Below are 21,358 nucleotides of genomic sequence, written 5' to 3' on the forward strand. Positions count from 1 at the left end.
ATCTACCTATGGTGACCTACGGAGTATGTAATTTGACTTCTTGCCCCGCTGATGCTGTAATGAAAGTCGTGGTTGCTATTGCCGTTGATGTTGCTTTCGTAACTGCGACTCTTCTTCTTCCCTCCCTCCCTCACTCCCTCCCTCTCTTTGTCCAGAAGCACCCTATCATATTTATTACTTGTCGGTGCCAACCAGCTCCAACATCCTTTCGTCATCTTGCATCTTCGCCATCTGGCACCAATCACAGCTTCATTCCATCCACGCGAGCGACACTTCCAAGACCGGTGGGGTCAAAACCACCTTTCACATACTAGATTGGCGCGGCTCATATCGATCTGACCCTCCAAGCACGTCCAACTACCAACTAGGAAGACCCCCGTTCCTTAGTTGGTCGACCAGAAACCTGCGTCAAGTCCAAAGAAGTTGGGACCACCAGCGCCAGCGGGTTGCTACGAGAGATAGTTTCTGATGGATGGGAATACCCTGTATGTCCTCATCCATTGTTAATCATCATCACCATTGAGCTTTGCCTCCATTTACCATTTCCAATTCCTCACCATTTATCCTCTGTTGCTTCTGCTGTGTCGGCTTTGGCGTTGTGATATCAGCTTTTGTTTGTTCTTGCACTGCCTCATTTCCATTCTGGCGGTATCCCTTCCTCTAGCACAGACCATCTTTCCCCCACACCCACACGCTTTGTCACCTCGTCATACTGTGTCTTTCTGACTATGGCTGAAAGGCCTACCCACAAGCGGTCCAAGAGCTCCCGCGTCCTGAACCTCTTGCGCAGCGACAACTTTCCTAAAGATAACGGCTCCGAGTCTGGCTCACCCATTAGCACCAGCGGTCCCTTCTCCGCCACCCCATCGTCCTCCCACCTGTCTCCCCTCGATGGTCCTAGACTTGCTCCTCTGTCCACCACAACCACAAGAACTTCGCAGTTGACCATGGACCAACCCGATCTCTCGGGTCTTTCTGCCAGTCCAGATTCGCCACACAAGACCGCGCCCTCGGGTCTCAGCCCTGGCTCTGGAACATCGATCGAAGACTCGGTCCGCACCTTTCGTGTCTTTGAGATCCTGCGCAGTAAAGACACTGCTGCCATTGCAAAGTCGATCCAAGACTCTACTCCTTCTGCCTCAAACCTCAACCCAATTCCTGGGACTACCATCCTCCACCTGTCCATCCAATGCGCCGAGCCACACGTCGTTTCCCAGGTCATCAAGCAAGGCACCGGCCTCGACCCAAATGCTCAAGACAAGGAAGGAAACACACCCCTGCACCTGGCTGCCCAGCTGGGCAGATCTCCAGTGGTCAAAGAGTTGCTTGAACTGCAAGACATCAATGACGCCATTGTCAATAGACAAGGAAAACTACCCATCGATCTTGCCCGTACGCCCGAAATATTCCAACAACTCCAACTTGCTCGTTCGATCTTCCTTGACGACAAAATCAAGGAAATTCATGCGGCCCTTGCAAAGGCCGACTATAAGCACATCGAAAGGATCCTTGTTGAACCTCGAGTCGAGGGAACTCTCGATGTCAATGCTCTCGAATTAGCCACCGAACCCTACACTGTCCAGACAGGCGGAACTCTCCTGCACGAAGCAGCCCGCAAGAAGGACATCCAGCTCGCTCAAGTTCTCCTTCTCCATGGCGCCGATCCCTTTAGAAGAGACCGAAAAGGCAAATTGCCCCAAGATGTCACCAAGGACGATCGCACTAGAGCCATTCTAAAGAAATCGCCCGCCGCCGCAGCAGCCCAGCGAGGAGTCCAGGAGAAAGCGATCCTCGGCAATACACCCACCGCATCCAGAACCAATGGGCCCGGTGGTGACACGACCAAAGACGCCCGAGAAATGAAGGGCTATCTGAAGAAGTGGACCAATTACACCAGTGGATATAAACTACGATGGTTTGTCCTCGAAGATGGTGTACTCAGCTACTACAAGCATCAAGACGACGCGGGCTCTGCCTGTCGAGGTGCCATCAACATGCGCATCGCTAGACTGCACATGGACCCCCAGGACAAAACGCGCTTCGAAATTCACGGTAAATCCTCTGTCAAATATCACCTCAAGGCAAACCATGTCGTTGAAGCGAAACGGTGGTTCTGGTCCTTGAACAACGCCATCCAGTACACCAAAGATGAAGCAAAAGAGGAAAAGAGACGAACCCTCGAACTCGACACTAATCGTCAGTCCAAAGCCGATGGTCATGACCTGAGTAGTGCCACCAGCATTCGATCTAGACATACCTCGGCCACCTTGGGCGTCCAGGGTACCTCCTCCAAGACCAGCTTTCGTTCCGAGGCCGATCAAGGCTATGAGTCGTACGAGGCTAGTGTCGTGGGTGACGAGCTCCATCGCATGCCAACTAACCCTGCCACCGCCACCTTTGACGGGGACGATGACGGCGACGCTGATGATGCCAGTAGCCGCGAAGTCCACAACCCTGGCAACAAAGATGCTTTCAACATTACCGCCCAATCCGCCAAACTGCAACTCGACTTGCTTTCGCGTGTTTCGGATGCTCTGATCAGCCGTGAAGCCTCTCAGCCAGAAACAACACTGGCAGATCCAAATGTTTCACAGGCACTCCAAACCTATAGGACTGCTGTCAGCAGTCTCAACAATCTGGTGACCGACCTCCTCAAAATCTCAAAGGACCGTGACGCCTATTGGCAATACCGCCTGGACCGCGACGCTGACGCCCGCAAAATGTGGGAGGAAAGTATGGCAAAGATTGCGTTCGAGCACGAGGATCTCAAAAAGTACATTGCTGAGTCCGAGGAAAAGCGAAAACGCACCAAGCGTGCCTTGAAAGAGGCCCTTGAAGGTCAATCCGACAGCCGTCGAAGCTCGCTCACCCGGGAACCCGTAGACCACGTCCAATTTGACGACGCCTCTGAGGATCATGAGCTTCGTCCCGAGGCTCTAGCCCAGGCCCGAACTCGACCTCGAAGAAAGTCATTTGCACGTGAAGGGAATCGGAGGAAGTCGATCATCGCGCAGTACACCAACATCTCAGACTCAGAATCCGGAGATGATGAAGAGTTCTTCGACGCCATTGATGCTGGAAAAGTGGAAATTGTCGAAGCACAACTTCTCAGCCCTCCTCTCGTCCATGCTCCAGGCTCCAAAGAACAAGTCGAGACCGAGCCGTTTTCACAATCAGATGCACGAGCTTTGAAACAATTGGAAATTGAACCATCCTTTGCAGGCTACGAGGATGGCATTCGCAAGAAACTCAAGATGGACGCCGATGACCGGCCCAAGATTTCCCTCTGGGGAATTCTGAAATCTATGATTGGCAAAGACATGACCAAGATGACTCTTCCTGTTTCGTTCAACGAGCCCACTTCGCTTCTCCAGCGCGTGGCAGAGGATATGGAATATGCAGATCTGCTTGACATCGCCGCCGATCGACCCGACCCGACCGAAAGGCTAGTCTACGTCGCTGCGTTTGCCGCGTCCGAATATGCCAGCACCATCGGCCGTGTTGCTAAACCCTTCAATCCTCTTCTTGGTGAGACATATGAATATGTTAGACCAGACAAAGGGTATCGTTTCTACATTGAACAGGTGTCTCACCACCCTCCCATCGGTGCGGCTTATGCCGAATCCGCTAGATGGGACTACTGGGGCGAGTCTGCCGTAAAATCGAAATTCTACGGCAAATCCTTTGACATCAATCCTTTGGGGACATGGTTTCTTCGGCTTCGGCCCTCGGACGGGTCTCCGGCCGAACTGTATACTTGGAAGAAAGTGACCAGTTCGGTGGTGGGCATCATCACTGGCAATCCCACAGTCGATAACTATGGACCTATGGAGATCAAGAACTGGAACACGGGTGAGATTTGCTCACTCGACTTCAAGCAAAGAGGCTGGAAGGCCAGCTCGGCCTATCAAGTTGCTGGCAAAGTGATCGGGGTGGACGGTGTGACCAAGTGGAGCATTGGCGGAAGATGGAACGACAAGATTTACGCACGAGTTACGGAAGGTTTTCAAGACGACGCGGTTGGGCAATCTCTTCCCAACCAAGGCAAGTTCCCCTCCCAGTCCGGTCACCAGGCCATTCTGGTGTGGGAAGCACATTCTCGTCCGTCAGGCATTCCTTTCAACCTGACCCCATTTGTCGTGACGCTGAATGCCATTTCGGACAACTTGCGTCCCAATCTTCCACCGACCGACACACGACTGCGACCTGATCAGCGAGCCATGGAGGACGGCGAGTATGATTTCGCAGCCACGGAGAAGAATCGAGTCGAAGAAAAACAACGAGCGGCCCGCCGAAAGCGTGAGGCACTAGGAGATGAATGGAAACCCAAATGGTTCGAGCAAAAGACCGACCCTACCACCGGTGAAACGTATTGGCAAAGTACCGGTCAATATTGGGCAAGCCGGAAGGTCAAGGACTGGTCGGTATGTGATGATATCTTCTAGATAGAGGCAGAGGGAAGGAGAAGAAAGTGGTGGAATAGAGGAAAGAGACCTGGACAGCGCGTGTGTCATTGTGTGTATCTGTTCTGTTCCGCTCTACTGGCCGTTTGGTAGTCGATGAACAATGAATTGGATGCAAAAGCTTGTCGGGGGCTTCTCAAAATCTATACCTACATGTATGTATGTATTTTGCCGAACCATTGTTGCTGTTCCAATCATTATGCATACCACTCAAGTTGTAGATACCGTGAATGTGACGCTTCTAGGTATGTGAGTACCTACTAGGTACTTATTTATGTAACTTGGTAATGGAGGGAGTACCTTATTTATGAAGACTAGAATTCCGCAATTGTGAAGTCATTACTATTATATATTTCATATTTAGGAGTAGCAACTGTGATAGTGACAGGACGAGTATCGCTCAGACGGGTCCTAGATCTGACTAAACATGCCTTTTGCCATGCGTACTCATGACACCACGAAGTACACACCTACATACCTTCCTTACGCATATGTACCTAAGATAGGAACCTAGGTAGGTACATACGGATGTATCCTGTGACAACTGGTCGTTTCGACGTTTCGGCGATTTGGCATGTGCATGGCGGGGTAATAATGAGAGTCAAAGAAACCAAAAGAAAAGATTTCCCAACAAACAGCCCCTCAAAACACAAAACGAGGGAACATACGGGATCGGGGGGGGGAGGAGGGGGAGGGGGCCCCGAGGCGCCCGTTGTCTCGGATTCGTCTCGTTAGAATTGACGTGTACCTGAGGTAGGTACCTAGGTAGTACCTACGAGTATCAAGTATCAAGTATCAAGTATCCCACCTGCCGCATCCCCTTACCTCGTTATAAACCGTACAGACATATTTCCTAGACATCTAATACCTCCTATACATAATAGCGATGATCAATAGTGATGACAACCCAAGGAGGGATCAAGTACAAGACAATCCAACGGTACAAAGGGCATCACAGGCAATGCTGCCCCCTTGCCCCCCTTGCCCCGTTTGCCCATTTGTCCACGCCATCCTCTGGTTCTACGGAGTACAAGTAGGTTCATATGCGGGGCCGAGGGGCCCTCGGGCTCATCGTTCACCATCCATTTTGCCCTTCCACCCCCCGACAAGTTTTGCATTGGGGTCATCAACTAGAGCGGGGAAGGGTGGCTTTGACCCTAGTCTCCATTCTTGTCTATTTCTGCCTCTGCTCAGCTTCTTACTACGGCGTCCAACCCAGCCGACCATGAACGAACGGGCTTATTTCAAATCAAAGGTTACTTCAACTTTTCAATTCGTCTACTACCTTGATCGGTATCTATGCTTGGAGGTGACGGTAGACAGAATTCGGTAGATCACTCTCCTAGGGATGTGTATGCTTGAATCTCGGAGAATGTAATCATTGTATTGTGACACTTTTGGATTCCAGTCGTAAAGCCGGAGTAAAAAGTTCTCGGGCATGCAAGAGACGCGCTCAGTCATCAGCCAACTCCATAATGATGTTAGCGTTGGACCCGGTCGATTATGTGTCCGACATGGGCCTTAATTGGCACCAGAGTCAACAATGGTAGGCTTGAACTGCAAGTTGACTTGACCAGTACCGGAGCCAGTCTTCTCGAGCTCCGAAACAATCTTCATGCTCTCAGCGTCAGCAACCTCGCCAAAGACGACGTGCTTTCCATCGAGCCAGGAGGTGACGACGGTGGTGATGAAGAATTGGGAACCATTGCTGTGAAGATGTTGGTCAGCACAAAGCGCGATTGAGATGGAAAATTTAAACATACGTGTTAGGACCAGCGTTGGCCATGGAGAGAAGACCAGGTCGGGTGTGTTGCTTCTTGAAGTTCTCATCGGCAAACTTCTCGCCGTAGATTGACTTGCCACCAGTGCCCTGTTTGTATGCTGAGTCAGTATGACCGTGTCGAGATGGAATTTTGACTCTTCTTGGAGGTACTGACATTGCCACGGGTGAAGTCGCCACCTTGAAGCATGAATTGAGGGATGATTCGGTGGAACTTGCTACCCTTGTAGCCAAATCCCTTTTCACCGGTGCAGAGAGCACGGAAGTTCTCGGCAGTCTTGGGGACTACATCGTCGTAGAGGTTGAAGTTGATACGTCCGCTCTTGGCTGTTGAAGATGAGAGTCAGCGAGGATGAAGGAGGATGGGAGAGTGAGAGTAAGATGGCAAGACTACAACATCCTTGACGGAGACCATGACAGGTCATGAACAACACAGACAAGGGCAAAGAGAAAAGAAAAGGGAAACTTACGAGGAGGGACGGCGCCACCGGAGCGAGCAGCCTCAGTTCGTTGTCTGTCGAGCTGAGCGTCGGTCCATTCGACGTCGAACCAAGCTTTGATGGTCATGTTTGCAGAAGTCGAAGAGAAGAGTCGAGCAGATGGGAAACGGTGATTGAGCAAAGGTTGACGAGTGAAAGAAGTCGATAGTGGGGTGAGGGAATGGAATGATTTAAAAGAGTTGACGCGGAGGGGCAGGAGGAGTTGGCTCATTTTTGAACCGACTGAGAAAGATCAAGTCAGGTTTGAGGTGAGGGGCAGACTGCGGGTGGGTTGGCGGTTGGCAGGCAAGGGCACGGCGGGCAGGGCAGGCGCAGTGACTCTGGGAATTTGTTGCGTGGCTTGGCGCGACAATCGAGGAAGGTGGCACGACCAAACTGTGTGTGAGGTGTTTCCGAGTAGGAGCAAGCTGCAGTTACAAGGAACTGCTACCAACTAACTTTAGTCTCGTCACTGTGACTGTATCCTCTAGATTAGCCCTTGTAACGTGTGATTGTTACCTACAGAAACAAGACTGATGGGCTTGGGAAGGGGTTCAATGGCTTGCTGATCATGATAGTCGCCAGGCAACCGGACAAACTTGTCCTGCATTGCCGGCTACATACCGGCCAATTTGGAATGGAGTTTGAGGTTGGGTAAAGTTCTGAATTACCTGATGATCAGAGCTCTGGGAGCTTGGAGAAGTGGCCCGAGGTGGCGAGTAAGAGTACAAGGAGAGCTTGAGGTCGAGTGGTCCGAAGCTTCACGTGACCAGATCGATTATTCAGTTACTCCTGATTCTGGTCTGGCTGGAAGGATTCACCATCACAGCACGATCAGCCCCGGGTCACATTAACGAATGAGCGGAGGAGGTCTACTCACATGTAAATGTATAGACTGGCGATGCAATGCGAGATATCTTTTGATGACGATGGTGGTGATAGTAATGGAAATAAAAAATTGTTGCTACAATGTCGCAAGATACTGTGAATTCATTCTGTCAATTGAATTGCCATCAGTAGCACCATGACCAAGGGGCAATTACCTGTACAATATGAGAAAGCTTCGAGGCAATCAAGAATCTGTCGTTCAGCAGCTTCAGGTCAAGCTAATGGATTGATGATCAGGAATGTTGATACCCAAATAATCTATGACAAGCTGGCCAACGAAAAACATGTTTGTCCCTGTACTTGCCAAGTCACGGGGATTGTACCTGAGTCATGGAACATATCATCAATTTTAGGTCATGACTCGGCACGCACATCTGTCAAACCCATGACCCTCTGTTTGGCCTATTAGGGAAGAATCTCTCACAATGCAAGTCATACCGCAGACACCAGGATATCAATCATATAAATACATTACAATATACATATAACATATACACATCTGCCTATACCGGATAGACTTCTGGATGGCAAGCCACTGTATTGCTCGCCTCTCCAGACTGACACCACCGGTCAGCATATCAACTGAAATCTTCTTCACGTCCCACCTCAATCGACATGATGCGGGACACGAGTTCCTTGGTCTCGCGCGCAATCTGGAATGCTAGTGGTGGTAATTTCTGAGTCGATTCTCGACCATCACCTCCGTTGGTTCGTAGAAGATTGTCCCTACATTCCCGAAGGAGTTTCAGCACCGGCCCTGTTCTTGATGCCAACATGTCCTTGTACGAAGATGGTTCATTGCCGGTTCTTTCGACAGAATTGATGATATTCTCCACGGTCGAAGCCACAATAAGAACATGGTCTTGCACAGTGCTTGATCCCGTATCGCCTCGAATAGAGTCCACAAGGGATGTGACGGATTGGACCAACCCGTCCGTTTGATCTTCTAGGTACATCTGAGAATAACAGTTAGTACCGAATATCAATCGACTCAGTAACGACAATTCATCTTACCTTGAGATCCTCCAGATCAGCCTCCTCTTGACTTGTAGCATAGGCCGCCGTAGATTTGATGCCAAGTCCTGCAGCATCGGCGTAGCTAGCCCCATTGCGCTGGTCAAGGCTTGATCTGGTCTGGTTGGCGCTAGTCCGGACATCAGACGGTGTGCTCAAAGCACTGTAGACGCTGTCCACGGCACTTCGCCGCCTCAGACTTTCTGCAATGTTGAAATACCCATTGGCCTGAAGCGGCTCGAGGACCGGCTCGTCACCTTCATCGAGCTCCCCAGCAGGAGTGGGCCGAATCTTGACATGGTGAAGAAGGTCCACCACAGCTGCAGTCAAGTGCGACGCTGCTGCGTCCACCAGACTGACAGGAGAGAGGCCTTGTGCCGAGGCAAAGTTCTTGGAGGCCGTGATGAGGTTGTTGGCCGTGGCAGAAACCTTGCTCTTTAGCTTAGTCCTCCGTTTGGCGTCATCGTCGTCCTTGTCGACGGCAGCGGCGTCAATGTCAGATGTGATACCTCGGACAGCCAAGACCACCACCTTCATATGGTCAAGGACTGCAGAAGGATTCTCTGAGCGCGCGATGCGCAGGAGTTCATCAATAGCAATTTGAAACTTAGTCACATGGACGTCCTTGACAATGCCGTTCTGGTCTTGCAGTGCCGCTCCGTGACGTGCCGCATCAGGACGTGAGATACTGAGGCCGAGAGAACTAGCTCGAACGCTTCGCAGTTGCGTTTTGGCCTTGACGTATCTACCTTTCCATTCCTTGACTTCTTCTTCCAATTTATGCACCTGAGACTGCAAGGCTTCCTCGCGCTCAGAGCTTCCGATCCCTGACTCTGCCATTGCGCGCATTTCTTCGAGAAAGTGTTGGCCTTGTCGGCTGACCTCATCGGTCAGCTCACGCTGTTTGGTCAATTGGCCCTGGAGAACTGCATGATCCTGGTCCAACTTGAGATACTTGGTCTTCCAGAGAACATTTTCTCCGCTATAATGAGGCTGCTCAGCTTTCAGCTTTTCAATCTCCAGCTGGAGCGATTTGTTGAGATTCTCGGCATCTTCCAATTTCCTATCAAGGCTCTTTTTGGTGGTCTCCCATTCTTGACTCTGACTGTTCAATTCTCGGATGTTGTTCTCCTTGAGTTCTAGGGCCGCCTCAAGGTCAGAGACCTTGTCTTGGAGCTCGAGGACGTCAGACCTGGCGGTTTTGGTGTAAGCGGAGCTGACGCCACTTTGAGAAGTTGCAGATGTGTCTCTGTCGCTTCTTGGACTTGTCAGGGAGCTTTCCAGCCCAAAAGCATCACTCGAACGATCATATCGCGAGTCTGTGGGCTGCGAGTCGTCTTCATCCTCAACCATCATGCTCTTATTTGGGGTGATGGTGTTGCTCTGAAACTGTTTCGGCATTGGCCTTCCATAATCACTCACAGGGGGTGGGTTGTCAAACTGGGGAACACTCGAAATAGACTCGCTTCTGGATGAAAATGCTTGAGGTGGGCCGGTACCAAAGGTCGGGGCGCGTTGAGGAGCTGGGAAGGCTGGGAGGCCCGTGGCGGATGAACCACTACCAGGACCGCGAGATTGCGAGCGACTGTGGGGACCATTGCCAGAGGGAGGCATGGAGAACTGGGGAAATCTCCTCTCAAGCTCGCAAAAGACATCGGTGGACAGATCGCGGAACCTTGGGGCCTGCAAAGAAGACAATTTCTGTCTGGCCTGATTACGTTTCTCGTGAAAGTCGGGCCGGGGTTGCAGGAACGGAGGGACGTTCTGAAGTCGAGGTGGGCGGCCAGCCAAGGGACTGCTTGCTTGTCTCCTTTGCAACTCATCAAAGACATCTGTACTCAGCTCGTGGAATTGAACTGGTGAAAGGCGCAACAGCTTGTCACGGGCTTTGTTGGGTCGGGGAGGAGGTTGCGCCCCACCCCTAAGAAATGACTTCAAGACGGTGTAATGTTGAAATAGTTCGGTTTCCATCCTTTTGTACTTTTTGCTCTGGTGGTCGGACAATGTGCCATCGCTGGACCGAGAATTGGCGATTGAGCCAGCTCGGGAGGAACCCCTAGATCCTGCTTCCGAAGGGCCACGCTGATTGATGGGTTCGAGTTGACCTGACAAAGACATAGAGCCGGAGCCAAAGCTGTTCATCGCATTGGGAGGCTGTGGGCGGAACGGAGGACTTCTCGATGCCATGTATTCCTCTTGGGGGGAGACGAATCCGCTGGAGGATTCATTTCGGGGGAAATTTCCATATGCATTAACACCGGACCATTCGCTATCGACAGGGGAAAGTTCACCCCGGTTCATAGGCAGGGGCGGTAGAGCGGCTTGCATGTTTGGGACGGGTGAGGGGATCTGCACAACACAGATTCGAGGTGTTGAAGTGAGTTGAGTGAGACAAGAGTAGCCAGGCGATGAGGGTTCGGATGCTCGTGATCAAAGGTAGTGATTAACACGTTGGACACGTTGGAATGGGACGGCCGGCAACGTTGTCTGGGTTTGAGGAAAGGGCACTGGGCGGTGGAATGCAGGCGCGACCGGGGAAGGAATGAGGAGGTGAGCGGAACTAAAGGGTTTTAGGCGATGAAACATGGGTGATGGAGACTGTCCAGCAGAGGTTGATGCTATAAATCTCAAAGAATGACTGTGAGTGAGTTGAACAAGGCAATGACCAGCTTCGACAAGAGAAGGCGAAGATGCGAGGATGCGAGGATGCGAGGACGAGGACGAGGACGATGAGGTGTGAGGGTGAGAAGGATGGTGCAGTCTCAGTGCAGTAGTGAGCAGTGGAGAGTGGACCGTGAATCTGGATGGTACTGTAAAAGTAGCGGTAATAGTGGCAGCCGTGGCCTGGAGTGGTCGAGGGGTCCACTGGCCCTGGATTGCGGGTAACTTTGGCTTGAAAGTTGAGTGGCTCTCGACAGGATAAGAATGATGGGTGGGCATTGATCAATATTATTAGCCAACAGGGGGACGGAGCACGAGGGTTGAAGGGTTTGAAGTAGCCGACCGAAGAAAAAAGTCACCTTTAGCGCGCACCCTTCAACATTCATCATACGCATAGTCAAGGGCTCAAAGTCGTTGTCAATTTTTGTGTCTCTTGTCATAGGCTTCAATAGATGCAGGTATGTAATAATGGCATGTCTGTTCAACCTCGAGGGCTGAGGGTCTGCATAGGAGTGTTATAATGGCCGAGAGGACCCTGGGGCTTTCTTTGGGGAGCCTAAAGGAGTACTAATTCAACGTAAATTAATACCTTCCTAAGTGCACAAGTACCCAGTTACTTCTCATTGCCAACGGTGCGTTGAGCCGCCCCTTGGCCCCTTGAAATGTCAGCCAGGGCCGCTGACGGCATGCCTGGCGCCCACCAACTTTCCCATTACCATCGCCTACACTGCTTAGGTAGGTATGCATGGTGCCATCCATCCATCAGAAGCTAGAACCATGTGCCAACCCGCCCAGTCGAGTCCTATTCAATTGTCTACACACATATAGCCGACATCACATCTACTTAGCTCGAGGCTCTCGTCTCCAGGCTTTGTACGTAAGATATCGATCGAAACTCTCGTGACCCTCGTAACCCTATAGCCATGGACGACAACGTGCAAGCTCTTACGAACTTCAACCCAAGTAGAGTGTTCCCACCACAATCCTTAAGTACTTTCCACTCACATTAATGGTCGCTATAGGCGAGTTTCAGGCCAGTCGTGTAATTGCATTGTTGTAGCACCATGTCCAGGTTTGTGGTTTCACGGATCGTGCCATCGACACGAGGCTCATGCCACCCACGTTCATCTTGGACCATAGTCATAGTACCACGTCCACGTAGGTATCATGTCTGGATACATTACTCCGTATGCTGGAAGAGTCAAATGGGCAATGGACGAGCCCCTTGGTTGTCACTGCATGTCCTTCAAACAGAGTTTCTTTACCCCTTAGCAGAAACGCGGGACGTCAAAAGTCTAAAAAGTCCCAAGACTTTGAGGTTCATGCTGGGCGGCACGGCGGCAATGGCTGGCAATGGTGGGTGCAGTGGATGCTTGTCAATGGTCAAAAGCCCACGGCCAAAACGGGACCTTCCCGGGTTTCTTCTTTGACGAATCCACATGCCTCCGTGCGCTCTTGGCATGGGTTTCCTAACGACGCCAATCGTGATTCTCAAGGAGCCCCTGGATGGTTGTCACGATTGAAAGCCTTGACCAACCACGACTTCCCACACGTGACATGTTATCCTGCTTGCTGTCTCAATGACAGCGACAGCGACAGCGACCATGGTTTGGTGCCTTCAACTGTGCCTTCTATTTCTTGCCATACAGTACCACAACCTCTTCCAACAGATATGATTATTGATGAGCGCGATACCAATAACTATAAGGATGTGTGCTGTTCATTGTACGCACACCTCGTGCCGCTGGTCAATGTGTTCAATGCTTTCTGCACAAGCTCCGCAGGGGATTAACATCCCATGTCACCGCTTGTTGTGCTCCTGGCCGAATCCTGCCATTCGATACCGCGCCCGCGGAATGCCATGTGCCAACGCCATATGCTCGACGCCCCATATATACATGTCTGTCGTCGGCTGATATACACCTCGATTCATCCATCCTCTATCTCCTGGATGAAATGTAATTACCTTCCATTGGTCATCTTCAACGATGATGGTACAACAGGCCCGTTCTGGGCACGCAGAAACGGTTCCACCGCGGCCGAGACCGGCGTCGTTGATCTCGTGGGCACGGCACTACGATTGTGTGCCATGTGTGCCCTGACCAAGTGTCCTGCCGCCAGCGCACTGCACAAGCTGAGCTCTCCAGCCAGGACTCCCGCTGCAATTATTCTGGCCAGCTGCCGTGCATTGTCGCCAGGGTTCGTCGGGTGTGCCCCGCGAACTCCCAGCATCTCGAGCATCGACGATTGTGCCTCGAGAATGGTTCCTCCACCGATAGTGCCTACCTCGATCGAGGGCATGGAAACGCTAATCTGGAGGTTTCCATTGTTGCTAGAGCAGCGTCAGTAACATTGTCTCCTCCCGCCGCACATTGACCAAACACTTACTTTTTCATAATCGTAATGCAGTTGGAACTTTCCACGTTCTGGGCGGGATCCTGACCGGTAGCCAAGAAGATGGCTGTCACAATGTTCGAGGCATGCGCATTGAAGCCACCGATGCTGCCAGCCATGGCACTGCCGATCAAGTTCTTGGAGACGTTCAACTCAACCAGAGCATCCACGTTGCTTTTGAGAACACTTCGCACCACATCGGCGGGAATGATGGCTTCGGCCACCACGGCCTTGCCACGGCCATCGATCCAGTTCACCGCGGCCGCCTTTTTGTCAGTGCAGTAGTTCCCAGATACCGAGATCGTAGCCATATCGTCAAATCCACATTCATTTGACATGACCCAAAGTGCCTTTTCCACTCCTTTGGAGATCATGTTCATCCCCATTGCGTCACCTGTGGTCGTCTTGAAACGAATGTAGAGATAGGTACCCGCTAGAGCGGTCTTCATAGACTGCAAACGGGCAAATCGACTTGTCGAATTGAACGCTTCCTTCATTTTCTGCTGGCCCTCTTCTGAATCAAGCCACACCTTGGCATACCCGGCGCGAGCAAGGGTAGGAAATCCCACACATGGTCCGCGGGTCATGCCGTCGCCAGTCACCACCGTCACTGCTCCGCCGCCGGCATTGATGGCTTTGCACCCACGGCTCGTACTAGCAATCAGAACCCCTTCAGTCGTGGCCATGGGCAAGAAATAATTCTGACCGTCGATCGTCAGCGGTCCAGCGACCCCGAGAGGCAACGGCAAATATCCGATTACATTTTCGCAGCATGCTCCATGAACCAGTTCGTAGTTGTAGTCCTTGTAGGGAGTTTTGGAGGACTCGAGGCCAAAGGCCAACTGCTTTGTAGCTGGTGTCCTTGAAACCACTCCTCTCCGCACCTTAACCGCTCGCACAAACGATTCAAGTCGAGTCATGACGGCGGGGTTTTCCAACGTCTTTTCAATGGCATGGCCAGGAATTTTGCCCTTGAGTGACAGGTCAATCAGTTCCTCATCAGACAAATAGGCAGCCTGTTTGTCTTTAAGCATCTGCTCCATCTCTTCTTTTGATCGTTTTGTACCAACAGGAAAGTCTAGCTTTGGCGGCACTGCCCGAGGCGTCTGTGGTAATTCGAGCTTCGGGGCGCTGGAGCTCGCTGGAGTGGTAACGGTGGATGAATGGGCCTCCTTCAGACTCCATCTGGCAGCGTTGAACAAGTAACCATTCAAGATCAAGCTTAGTGTGAGCGCAATGAGAACCCACTTGCTGAGCGCTGGATCCTCCAGGCTTTTCAAAACACCTTCGATCACTCGGCCGCCGACCACATTGAAGAATTGGTCCGTGTATTCGTAGTCGAAGAAGCGAAGGTCGTCTTCCGACCCTGGTCGATGTAGAGGCCAATCCAATTCGTATTTGATCGGGGGAAGCACGGTGACAATAGTTTCCAGCTGCTTACTTTTGGCTGTCACGTAGATGGCATCAAGACCATTTTCTGCGACCTTGAAAGGGTCGATCGGGGAAGGGGTCAGGACACTAGGAAGTGCTGCTCCAGGTGAGTTGACGCTCTGGGAGGTCCGGAAAGGAATTGTGCAGAGGTTGACGACATTGATAACCACAAAGCCTGTCACCATCCAGATTTTGAACTTTGGAACGTTGCTCGGTTTGATTTTTTGACCAAAGATGTTGACACCAGCTCTTTTGTCGGGCTGTCCGCCAGGCCAGTCGTTGCTCGACGCAACATTTTCTGCAACCCTATTGCTGATTCCATCCTCTTCTAGAGCCTTGCGGAGGGCCACATGACGCTTGATGCGGTTGATCTCGAGCTTGATGCAAAGTATCGTGGTGTAGAAGGTAAAGAGAAGAGCACAGTCAAAGAACAAGATCCAAGCGGCAAGAAAGCAGAACTGGCGTAGCCCACCCTGGATTCCTGAGGCGGCGCCTAGAATGAGGATGGCAATCTCGACGGCGTAGTCACGGACAATCTCAAAACCGGTATCCTTGACAGCAACCTGGATTGCGTCTTGAATGGATGGCGCTGGGAGGGTGGAACCGATGGGGTTACCATTGGGGGATCCGTTTTCTGGGACACGGCGCTTGGTATCATATGATGCGGAGAGGACAGCCTTGGTTAAGATGATGGACTTCTCGAAGCCGATTGTGACCACAAGGAACGGTAAACCTTCAGAGAGAAGGACCATGTTGATTGGCACTCCCATCTTTGTGGTGGTGACGAGACCGAAGAGGAAAGCGAAGAGGCTGGAGAATAGGACGGAGACAGCCAACCAGGCATTCGAACCGAGACGTTTCATGGATAGGAAGAGTGAAATGAAGGTCAAGTGCATGGATAAGTAGCCCAAGGACATGATGATGATATCCAGAGTCTCTGCGTGCTTGACCAAATCGACAAAGGAAGACCAGCCTTCACTGAACCAGGTCCGATATGAGCCTTTGGAGCCGTTTGCATTCACTCGAGCAGCCTTCATGACCCATTTCGCCTGTTCTGATTGTTCTGAATCGTCCGAGGGTAATTGATGAGCGGGAAGATACTGTACTGCTCGAAGAAAATCGGCAACCTGGGAAAAATGGGTGTAGAAAGCGAGGGAAGTGTCGTGAGAGATGGGCGACAGGAGATTTGAGGTGACGGGAATGTTGGTGGCGGTGACATTGGAGGGGACCGGGACTGACTGGACATCTGGGGCAAGCTGAGAGGTCGAGGAGTCTGGGAAGAGGAAGGTGGTGAGAGCATAATGTTGGGTCCCCTGGTAGACAGATGTCAGTGGCTGTCATAAACGTTTTGCTCCGAATCACCTACCGACTGGGAATCTGGAGCGCCATGGTCAGAGAATTGCCATTTCCATGAGGTGCTCTTGGAGAGTTCCAATGTCCTGCTGCCTTGCAACAAAGCTTGTACGTCTAGCTGGCCGTTGTGTTGTAAAGATTTGACACCACTGTCAAACAGGCTTTCTTGTAATAAACCAACGTAGGAAGTACTGGCCAGCAAGGCGATGGCGACAATGGTATGTATAGGGTGTTGGCAGGCCAGCTGCGAAATGGCGAGGAGATTGGCAGTGACGGCGCGATTCAGCCAACTATCGCTATTGCCCAGAGAGCGAAGTTGCTTCGGGAGGAGCTTCGAGCCTCTCATTCTGTAGCAAAACTTGAGGATGGTCGAAGGATGCGGTAGGGGAGAGATTAAAGGTGGGTGAAGGGGCGCGATTGTTGTTGAACAATGTTCCACGACTATCCTGCCATGCTTCCGGGACTTGTCAGGTGGACTGTTCGGCGTCTATGGGGAAACGGTCAGCTGCTTGGAAGAAAGAGGAAGAATATGAACAAGCACAGATTGCAAGCGAATGCGATCGTCGTCACTTGGGGATAGGGAGGCGGTGAAGCATACAAGGAATGCGTACCAGTTGTAACGAACCAGTACCTCGCAGAAGAGTGGTTGTGTTCGGCGAAGGAGGAGAAAGGTGGCAGGATGAATGTGATGTATCGACAACAAAGAAAGACCGAGGTGGGTGACGAGTAGAGAAAGCGAGAAAATATTCAAAAAGGCAGCAGGCTGGACAAGAAGGAGGCGGCGACAAGGATGCTTAACGACAGGGTCAAGAAGATAATGTCATGAACGATTGTTTGAGTGGGCTGGCCTAAGAATTAGCGGTACGGAGCCAGGGAGCAGAGCATGCAGGGAGCGAAGAAAGGTCGATTCAAAAATTTCCCACAAGTGGAGAAATTGGAGATCCGGTGGGATGGGATGTGGTTGTTGAGAGCAAAACATGTACTCCGTAGTAGAGAGACTTTGGGGGGGGTGACCGAGGGGTCGAGGGGCCCTCGGGCCACTGGGCACATTATTGAATCACCATTATTATTATTTAATCAAGCCTAGGCGATAAAACAAACAGAGATGCGGCGGGCCCCTTGGGCGTGTGTTTGAGTATTGCCACAAACTTTTCCGTAGAACGAGGCCCCCGAAAACCTGACAGAAACCCCCCTTAAGCTGGCACGTGCCCTGGATGTTCAAGTTCTCGCCAAAAAGACCCAATCAACCAAGGCTATCAAGGTGGTCCCACGCCGGCATCATGCACCCCAGGCCGAGAGGGACTTGCAGCCTTGTTCTCTGAGCCGTTGGGAGGCGTTAGTTGGACGCCGTAACCCTGTAAGCTGCAAGGCACCAGAGGTCCAAAGCCGTGCCCTTGAATGTGCTTCTTCATCCATGACGAAACCGATTCCAATCATGTCGATCATCGCTGACGTCTACCCCGTATGTACTCCTTCCCATTCAGCACACCACATCCTCGCATGCCTTGTCATCAGTCCTCATTCATGCATGGCTCATAGTTGAGAAGCCTTGGAAACGATGACCACGAACGCGTGTGTTGCCTCTGGGACCCCTGTTAGCTCTGGGCTCGTGGCTTCTTCCCTCTAATGATCGGCCCGAGGGCCCTGAACAAGTACAAAGTAGCACCTACCTAAAGTAAGTACCAAGCAATGAATTTCCATTAACTCGATAACAGGCAGTGGCGACCAACCTCATAACAACTAAGGTACTTAGGTACTCAGCCCAGGGCCACGTACGGAGTAGTTGTCTAAAACCTTCCCAGGCACGCCAGGCCCCTCGGCCGTCTCAGTCTCTAAGTGGCTGCCTCCTTTGTCTCTTTCCAAATCATCCCAGTTGTCAATAAACAACTTGGCCTTTGAGCCTGCCAGGCTCTCTCCACACCAGTTGCACTTCACCCAGTCTCTGTGTCAGCCAACTATACAATGCTCCGGATTGCATGAAAGCGTTTTGGTCCAGCACCTTGTATTCACCCAGAACAGAGCAAACCGATCAAATAATTGGATCTCAAGTGCCTAGCATGCAACCAGGTACAAAATGTGTGGACATTCATCCGATGATGGCGATGTGAGCCAATCTGGTCTCTATGTTCGTCTCTACAACTACGGTGGACAAACTCAGTTGATGACGCTGATTGATATCGAAACTCCACGCTTCATCCTCCTATCTCTAAGTCCAAGCAAGAATCTAGATTCCCTCTTGGGATAATGAGTGTAGGTTTGAGGGGTTCAACCGGGGCAAAGGGGTCTACACTGGCTTATTGATGTCTTGTGGTCTCCATGGACCTAGATGGCCTTAGCTCACCCTCCAAATGGGGTTTGAGATGATTGTAGCACTTGTGACTTAGTTGTCTCATATAGTGTAATTAGAAATCTAGCTCAGACTAGCATAGGAGAGAAAAACCAGCACCTCAACAATTATTGATGATGTCATGTAATGGTCACAATGCAACATCCTTGATATCTGTGCCAATTGCCTTGAACCAATTCCGGCCTTCGATATGATACGAAGAGAAGAAATCAACGTATTCCATGTCGTAGTCCGTTGTCTTGTAAACTTGAAGGCCTTTGGGGAAGCGATGGAAGAAGGTCCCCAGAGTCACATAGAGCTCGCAATATGCCAATCTAGAGATCGCACCGGACATGAGTCCACAATGTCAGCGGAAGGAGAAGAAAGGATAAAAAAAAGTCAACTGGACGGAGATTCAATAGAAACAGAGTGGAGCAAACAAGGGTCTAGGAAAACATTGGTCAAAATCCAGGTCTCACTCACGGCATGCCCACACACTGTCTGCTGCCCCGGCCAAACGGCACCATGTGATGATCGAGCCTGCGATAGTTATCTGCGTCAAGCCATCGGCTGGGATCAAACTTCATCGGGTCAGGAAATATTTCCGGGTTGCGATGCATCAGCCACGACGACATGCCGACGATGGTGCCTCCTGGCACGGCATAGCCGTTGAAACTCGCTCCAGGGTCCGGCGTTACGCGTGGCACTCTACCTGGAACCCCAAAGGAAAGCCGCAGGGCTTCCTTGATGACAGCAGTCTAGTGAGAGGAGTGAGGTCAGGGCCTGAAGACAACAAGAGGGTGGGAACGGGCCACAAGGACGGTATGGGTACCAGATATGGAAGCTTTTCCAGCTCGACAAATTCAAGCTGTGAAGAAGGGTCAGGAAATGCTGCCTGAAGCTCTTTAACCAGTGACTGGTAGATACTAGGATTTTTGAGAATGTGATATGCCGCCACGGTCATGGCGTTGCCGGTGGTGTCAGCGGCAGCGGCAAGGACCGAGTATGCCTGTTGCATTAGCATCTCATTGTCTGGCACCTCGTAACCTGCAGGCTTGTCTTCGAGGCTCAACAGCGTGCTGAAGATAGTTTGTCGATGGCCGAGCTTGCCCTGCTCCATCTTGAGCTTGACGGCTTGGGCCTGTTTGGCACAATCTTGTTGAAACCCTGTCACGCAACCCAGTGGTTCTGACAGATAAGGGGCTAGCCACGGAGGGGTGCTCAGGGCGATCTTCTGGGCCAGCGGAATCTGTTGAAAGGTATAAAAGGCCGGACCTAGGCCACGCACCATGCGGAAGAAATATGCACCAATGTCTTCCTTGTCGAGAAGATCATAGCTACTATCAAAGGCATAGTCGCTAATGACATCAACCGACACGGAGCGGAACGCATGGTGGAGATCGATCGGTTGGCCTGCATCAATACCCTTTTGCGTGATCTTACAAACCTTGTTGGCCTTGTCTTGGACCACCTGCTCTAGCTCAAGGACCATCTTTCGTGAAAACATAGGATTCATAGCTCCTCGGCGGATGCGGTGGGTCTCATTGGAGACACAGCCAAAGGTGGACAATGGTATGCACAGGGCATTGTACAAGTTGGGCGACTTGTAGAACTTGCTTCCCACGTAATAAATCTTGTCGTAGTTGTCGGCGTCGCTAAGATGAATCTCCTCAGGAGTAATGCGGACCACGGGGCCTTTGCACATTGACAGTTAGTGCCACATGCACATGGCCAAAAGTAGATGCATCATCAGTTGTCAAGACGGACCGTATTTCTCATGCATGCGAGCGATCTCAAGGTAATATCGACCGTTGTAGAATGACTGGTACAGCATGGTGACAGCCGGAAGAAAGGGTCCAGGGATGTGGGCCAATGGGTGGAAGAACCGACGATAGACCACCGTCCACAGAATGTAGCTCAACAAGCCAACAACCGCCAACTGCCAGGTCGGCTGCAAGTATTCGAGGATGGCCATGGTTGACGCAGGCTAGAAGGGGCGCAATGAATGGTCAGAGCCTTGAATCGACCACCATGTCACGCCTGAAGAAACCAGAAATCAGAATGTGCGGTGCGGGTGGTGGTGTTTGTATCCACGCGAGCAAACAGGAGAAGAATTCAGTAATAATGGGAATGGAACATCCCTGGGAAAGCAATCTTCATATCCATCTGCTTCCCGTGTCGCCCTATCATGACCGTCCTATTGGTGGCGAACCAGCCTGTCGCGACTCCTACGTGTCCATGCTTTGCAGCATGCAGAGGCAGAGCAGATCGCTTGTCGAATGAGAGTCCCGCGTCGTAACGGGAGGTGCATGAAACATACGCATATTGAAGCAAAGCCCATGCCAAAAGGCAAATGAGAAATGGAAGCATCGCCTGATGGTCAGAGCCATGAACGGGCACAACCGACGAATACATGGCGGAGAAACGATGCTTGTTCCAGCTGCATTTACAGTGCATCATAGCGTCGTCGCGGGGGCATGCTTATCATGATGCCCACTCACGGCACGAGAGGCCCGTGCATTGGGCCGCTCTTCTATGGGCGTTGATTCGTCTTCGCCTGTCTTGACTT

General features: G+C 51.4%; 5 protein-coding genes across 7 annotated transcripts; 1 reads left to right on the forward strand and 4 right to left on the reverse strand.

The window, feature by feature from the left end:
* Positions 1-151: 151 nt before the first annotated feature.
* On the forward strand, positions 152-4,636 carry PV10_03559 (uncharacterized protein). Its single transcript, XM_016368028.1, has 2 exons — positions 152-485; positions 740-4,636. Exons 1-2 carry the CDS (start codon positions 469-471, stop codon positions 4,443-4,445), a joined length of 3,723 nt encoding a protein of 1,240 aa, XP_016227546.1. The 5' UTR covers positions 152-468; the 3' UTR covers positions 4,446-4,636.
* Positions 4,637-5,398: 762 nt separating this feature from the next.
* On the reverse strand, positions 5,399-7,850 carry PV10_03560 (peptidyl-prolyl cis-trans isomerase). The gene is made up of 7 exons (XM_016368029.1): positions 7,766-7,850; positions 7,603-7,704; positions 7,394-7,529; positions 6,714-7,200; positions 6,401-6,570; positions 6,227-6,333; positions 5,399-6,171 (listed from the first exon to the last, which is right to left on the reverse strand). The coding sequence occupies exons 4-7, from the start codon at positions 6,952-6,954 to the stop codon at positions 5,985-5,987; spliced, it is 705 nt and encodes a 234-aa protein (XP_016227547.1). The 5' UTR covers positions 6,955-7,200; positions 7,394-7,529; positions 7,603-7,704; positions 7,766-7,850; the 3' UTR covers positions 5,399-5,984.
* Positions 7,851-8,061: 211 nt separating this feature from the next.
* PV10_03561 (uncharacterized protein) lies at positions 8,062-11,389 on the reverse strand. Its single transcript, XM_016368030.1, has 2 exons — positions 8,625-11,389; positions 8,062-8,566 (listed from the first exon to the last, which is right to left on the reverse strand). The coding sequence occupies exons 1-2, from the start codon at positions 10,950-10,952 to the stop codon at positions 8,189-8,191; spliced, it is 2,706 nt and encodes a 901-aa protein (XP_016227548.1). The 5' UTR covers positions 10,953-11,389; the 3' UTR covers positions 8,062-8,188.
* Positions 11,390-12,901: 1,512 nt separating this feature from the next.
* PV10_03562 lies at positions 12,902-17,371 on the reverse strand. Of its 2 annotated transcripts, none has more exons than XM_016368032.1 (4): positions 17,075-17,371; positions 16,477-16,950; positions 13,674-16,423; positions 12,902-13,617 (listed from the first exon to the last, which is right to left on the reverse strand). In XM_016368032.1, exons 2-4 carry the CDS (start codon positions 16,807-16,809, stop codon positions 13,248-13,250), a joined length of 3,453 nt encoding a protein of 1,150 aa, XP_016227550.1. In that variant the 5' UTR covers positions 16,810-16,950; positions 17,075-17,371; the 3' UTR covers positions 12,902-13,247. The 2 variants fall into 2 exon arrangements, with proteins under 2 accessions (XP_016227550.1, XP_016227549.1); XM_016368031.1 differs by having other exon boundaries at positions 17,062-17,371.
* A 1,458-nt stretch (positions 17,372-18,829) lies between these two features.
* On the reverse strand, positions 18,830-20,893 carry PV10_03563. Of its 2 annotated transcripts, XM_016368033.1 has the most exons (4): positions 20,557-20,893; positions 19,622-20,484; positions 19,273-19,547; positions 18,830-19,124 (listed from the first exon to the last, which is right to left on the reverse strand). In XM_016368033.1, exons 1-4 carry the CDS (start codon positions 20,762-20,764, stop codon positions 18,941-18,943), a joined length of 1,530 nt encoding a protein of 509 aa, XP_016227551.1. In that variant the 5' UTR covers positions 20,765-20,893; the 3' UTR covers positions 18,830-18,940. The 2 variants fall into 2 exon arrangements, with proteins under 2 accessions (XP_016227551.1, XP_016227552.1); XM_016368034.1 differs by having other exon boundaries at positions 19,273-20,484.
* Between the last annotated feature and the right edge of the window lie 465 nt (positions 20,894-21,358).

This window comes from Exophiala mesophila, assembly GCF_000836275.1.
Source record: "Exophiala mesophila strain CBS 40295 unplaced genomic scaffold supercont1.2, whole genome shotgun sequence".
Lineage (NCBI taxonomy): Eukaryota > Fungi > Ascomycota > Eurotiomycetes > Chaetothyriales > Herpotrichiellaceae > Exophiala > Exophiala mesophila.

Bases quoted from the DNA above. Each gene is read 5' to 3' on its own strand.
- PV10_03561 (XM_016368030.1), bottom strand. From the start codon at position 10,952: ATGCAAGCCGCTCTACCGCCCCTGCCTATGAACCGGGGTGAACTTTCC. The intron at 8,567-8,624 runs GTAAGATGAATT...TGTTATTCTCAG, and splicing joins CTGATCTGGAGGATCTCAAG to ATGTACCTAGAAGATCAAAC.
- PV10_03563 (XM_016368033.1), bottom strand. From the start codon at position 20,764: ATGGCCATCCTCGAATACTTGCAGCCGACCTGGCAGTTGGCGGTTGTT. The intron at 20,485-20,556 runs GTCCGTCTTGAC...CAATGTGCAAAG, and splicing joins TCGCATGCATGAGAAATACG to GCCCCGTGGTCCGCATTACT. The intron at 19,125-19,272 runs GTGAGTGAGACC...TGCGATCTCTAG, and splicing joins AGACAGTGTGTGGGCATGCC to ATTGGCATATTGCGAGCTCT.
- PV10_03560 (XM_016368029.1), bottom strand. From the start codon at position 6,954: ATGAGCCAACTCCTCCTGCCCCTCCGCGTCAACTCTTTTAAATCATTC. The intron at 6,571-6,713 runs GTAAGTTTCCCT...CATCTTCAACAG, and splicing joins CGGTGGCGCCGTCCCTCCTC to CCAAGAGCGGACGTATCAAC. The intron at 6,334-6,400 runs GTCAGTACCTCC...GCATACAAACAG, and splicing joins GCGACTTCACCCGTGGCAAT to GGCACTGGTGGCAAGTCAAT.
- PV10_03562 (XM_016368032.1), bottom strand. From the start codon at position 16,809: ATGAGAGGCTCGAAGCTCCTCCCGAAGCAACTTCGCTCTCTGGGCAAT. The intron at 16,424-16,476 runs GTAGGTGATTCG...TCTGTCTACCAG, and splicing joins GCGCTCCAGATTCCCAGTCG to GGGACCCAACATTATGCTCT. The intron at 13,618-13,673 runs GTAAGTGTTTGG...ACGCTGCTCTAG, and splicing joins TGCATTACGATTATGAAAAA to CAACAATGGAAACCTCCAGA.